At 49.8% G+C, this 2,760-nt stretch overlaps 1 protein-coding gene across 1 annotated transcript in view; it reads left to right on the top strand.

Annotated features, from left to right (window-relative positions):
- The window catches only part of Srp68 (signal recognition particle 68), a 31,313-nt gene that overhangs the window by 22,844 nt on the left and 5,709 nt on the right, over positions 1–2,760 (top strand). The window contains 2 exon segments of the mRNA XM_013347638.2: positions 1,113–1,269; positions 2,522–2,616. Of these exon segments, the coding sequence (XP_013203092.1) occupies positions 1,113–1,269; positions 2,522–2,616 (252 nt within the window).

The raw sequence follows: 2,760 nt of genomic DNA, 5'->3' as shown, positions 1-2,760 counted from the left end.
GCCCTTCCTCCCCTGTTGAACTTACACAGTAACTGTGGTCCTCCGTCTCCAGCCCTTCCTCCCCTGTTGAACTTACACAGTAACTGTGGTCCTCCATCTCCAGCCCTTCCTCCCCTGTGTTTGGTTGTTGTTTATTTTGTTTCAGCAGAGGTGGAGTTTACTGAGAGACTCTGTTGATAGTAATGGATGCTTCTCATAAATACTCAACTCCCAGAGGCCCAGCAGGGTATAACTTGGTGACCTAGCAAGGTCACCTAGCATGCCTGCCTTAGGCCCCCACACCAAACACAACACATGCGCACATGCACACACACACGTGCGCGCACGCATACACACTCTCTTCCCTTGTAGCACTTGATCTCCAGTCTTGGGGGTTTGGTATTTGTGATTGTCAGTTGACTGTCAGATGACTCCCGATCCTTGATTATCACACAGGGTTGGCCCAAGATGTTATCCTGTTTAATCAGCCTGAGGAGAAAGAGGCTCCTAGAGAGCTCCACACCTGTGTGTGGAGCCCAGAGTCAGAGCTGAGCTCATCTCCTGACTGGAGCAGGGCCTCTCAGGCTGAGGACGCAAGACAGTAAAGCCCTTGCCCTGAGGTCACCTTCCCACCTGCAGAGAAGGCTGGTTCAGGCTGTGGAGGGCAGCTTTGGTGTGAAAATGATGAGTCAGGAATCAAGTACCTTTTGTATTTTCATGGAACTTTGTAAACCTATACCTACTTGTGTATAGCAACTACTTTTAGGAAAATTTCTCTCATAACCTCACCTATTTCTCAAATTTAATTTTTCAGTTATTTTAACATTCTTTACCTATTCTTGACTTGGTGTCTTTTATGCCCACTGTGTCTGTAGTCTCCCCGGCTCTGCACACGCTCCACTGAGTTGTGTCCACAGTGCTTTCTCCTTCTCATCCATGCGTAGCCTCTCAGAGTGAGTGGGCCACATGGTGACTGGCTGCTGCTTCCTGAAGACTGGGAGCTCTGAGGCCTTGGGAAAGGGTGTGAAGGGTCAGAGAACCCTGCGGGTGGCCCCTAGCCCCACCCCCACTACCCCAGTCAGTCCCCGGTCTCTCCAGTACTTCTCAGAACATGACTGGCATGTGCATTGCAGCTACCTGACCTACATCAAGCTGTCAACAGCCATCAGGCGGAACGAGAACATGGCTAAAGGGCTGCACAGGGCTCTGCTGCAGCAGCAGCCAGAAGACGACAGCAAGCGCTCTCCCAGGCCTCAGGACCTCATCCGGCTCTATGACATCATTCTGCAGGTAACCCCTGGGGCCTGGAAAGGTAGCCTGCCCTCTGCTATCTTGAACACAAAATGATTTGAGTAGTGAAGGGCTGTTGAGAGCCAGGAGTGACTAGCAGAAGACAAAGAAAGGTCTTGGAGTAATCAGAAGCCTCGTGCTCCATATTTCAGGCATTTTGAGGTGATAAATGCACCCACAGGCATTCACTAAGTGCTTTTCAAAGGTCTGAGGGCATCCAGAGACTGAATCCATACTGTGTCACCTACTGAGAGTTGGTCAGTTAGTAAGCTTGTTACACATAGGCCAGGCATGGTGAGTCACACCTGAGATCCTGACACTGCGGTGCCCATGCAAACTGTAGTGAGTTCAAGGTCAGCGGACCCTGCTTCTTTAGTCCTCTGCAGAGAACCTGAGTTTGGGTCCCAGGACTCAGGTCACACCCTCACTCACAGTCATCTATAGCTCCAGCCCCTGGGGATCTGACTTTTCTCTGGTCTCTTCGGGCACCTGCACAGGTGTCATACACAAACACACATACACATAAATAAAATGAAACATTTTTTTAAAAAAAGATGGTACTGGACCTTTAATCTCAGCACTTGGGAGGTAGAGGCAGGTGGATGGATGTTAGTTTGTGGCTGATGCCAGCTGGGTCTGTTGACATAGTGAGTTCCAGGACTGCCAGGGCTACATAATAGACCTTGTCTCAAGAAAAAGAAGCCGGATGGTGGTGGCACACACCTTTAATCCCAGCACTTGGGAAGCAGAAGCAGGTAGATCTCTGTGAGTTTGAAGACAGCCTGGTCTGCAGAGTGAATGCCAGGACAGCTAGGGCTGTTACACAGAGAAACCCTGTCTTGAAAGGAAAAAAAAGGAAAAAAAAAAAAAAACAGAAGAAAACATAAAAACAAAAAGAAGAAAAAAAAAAAGTAGAGAAGAGATGAGAAAGACACCTGATACTGACTTCTGCCCTCCACGTGCACACGTGTGCACACATGTAGGTGTATGCGTACACACACCAACTGCCTGTCGGTCTGTGTGTTCTGAGGAGTCTCTGAAGGCTGGAGAGAGGTGTTGAGTGGTGAAGGACAAATGCACTTTTGGTGTGGGGACCGGAGGGGACATCAGGCCCGCACTGCCAGGTCGCTTTCCTGATTCCTACTGTTCTAGTGTGGACACTGTCTCTGCCCTTGTCTGTCCCTGGAAGGTCTTCTGACAGGATCACTCTGAGGCTCCTCTCATGGATTTTCTTGTTGCATCTGTTGTACAGAATCTGGTGGAATTGCTGCAGCTTCCTGGCTTAGAAGAGGATAGAACCTTCCAGAAAGAGATAAGCCTCAAGACCCTGGTGTTCAAAGCTTACAGGTAATGTCCTTCAGGATGAGCAGGGTCCTGCCCTGTGGGACACACGGTCATTGGAGGACGCTCGGTGTTGACAGGGAGTTTTACAGGGAGCCCCCAGCAAAGATGGCAGCAGTCATTTCAGACACACGGTCATTGGAGGACGCC

The sequence above is a fragment of the Microtus ochrogaster genome, chromosome 7 (genome assembly GCF_000317375.1).
Source record: "Microtus ochrogaster isolate Prairie Vole_2 chromosome 7, MicOch1.0, whole genome shotgun sequence".
NCBI lineage: Eukaryota > Metazoa > Chordata > Mammalia > Rodentia > Cricetidae > Microtus > Microtus ochrogaster.
Note: the sequence above shows the minus strand (reverse complement) of the source record. Positions and strands in the feature narration are given on the sequence as shown.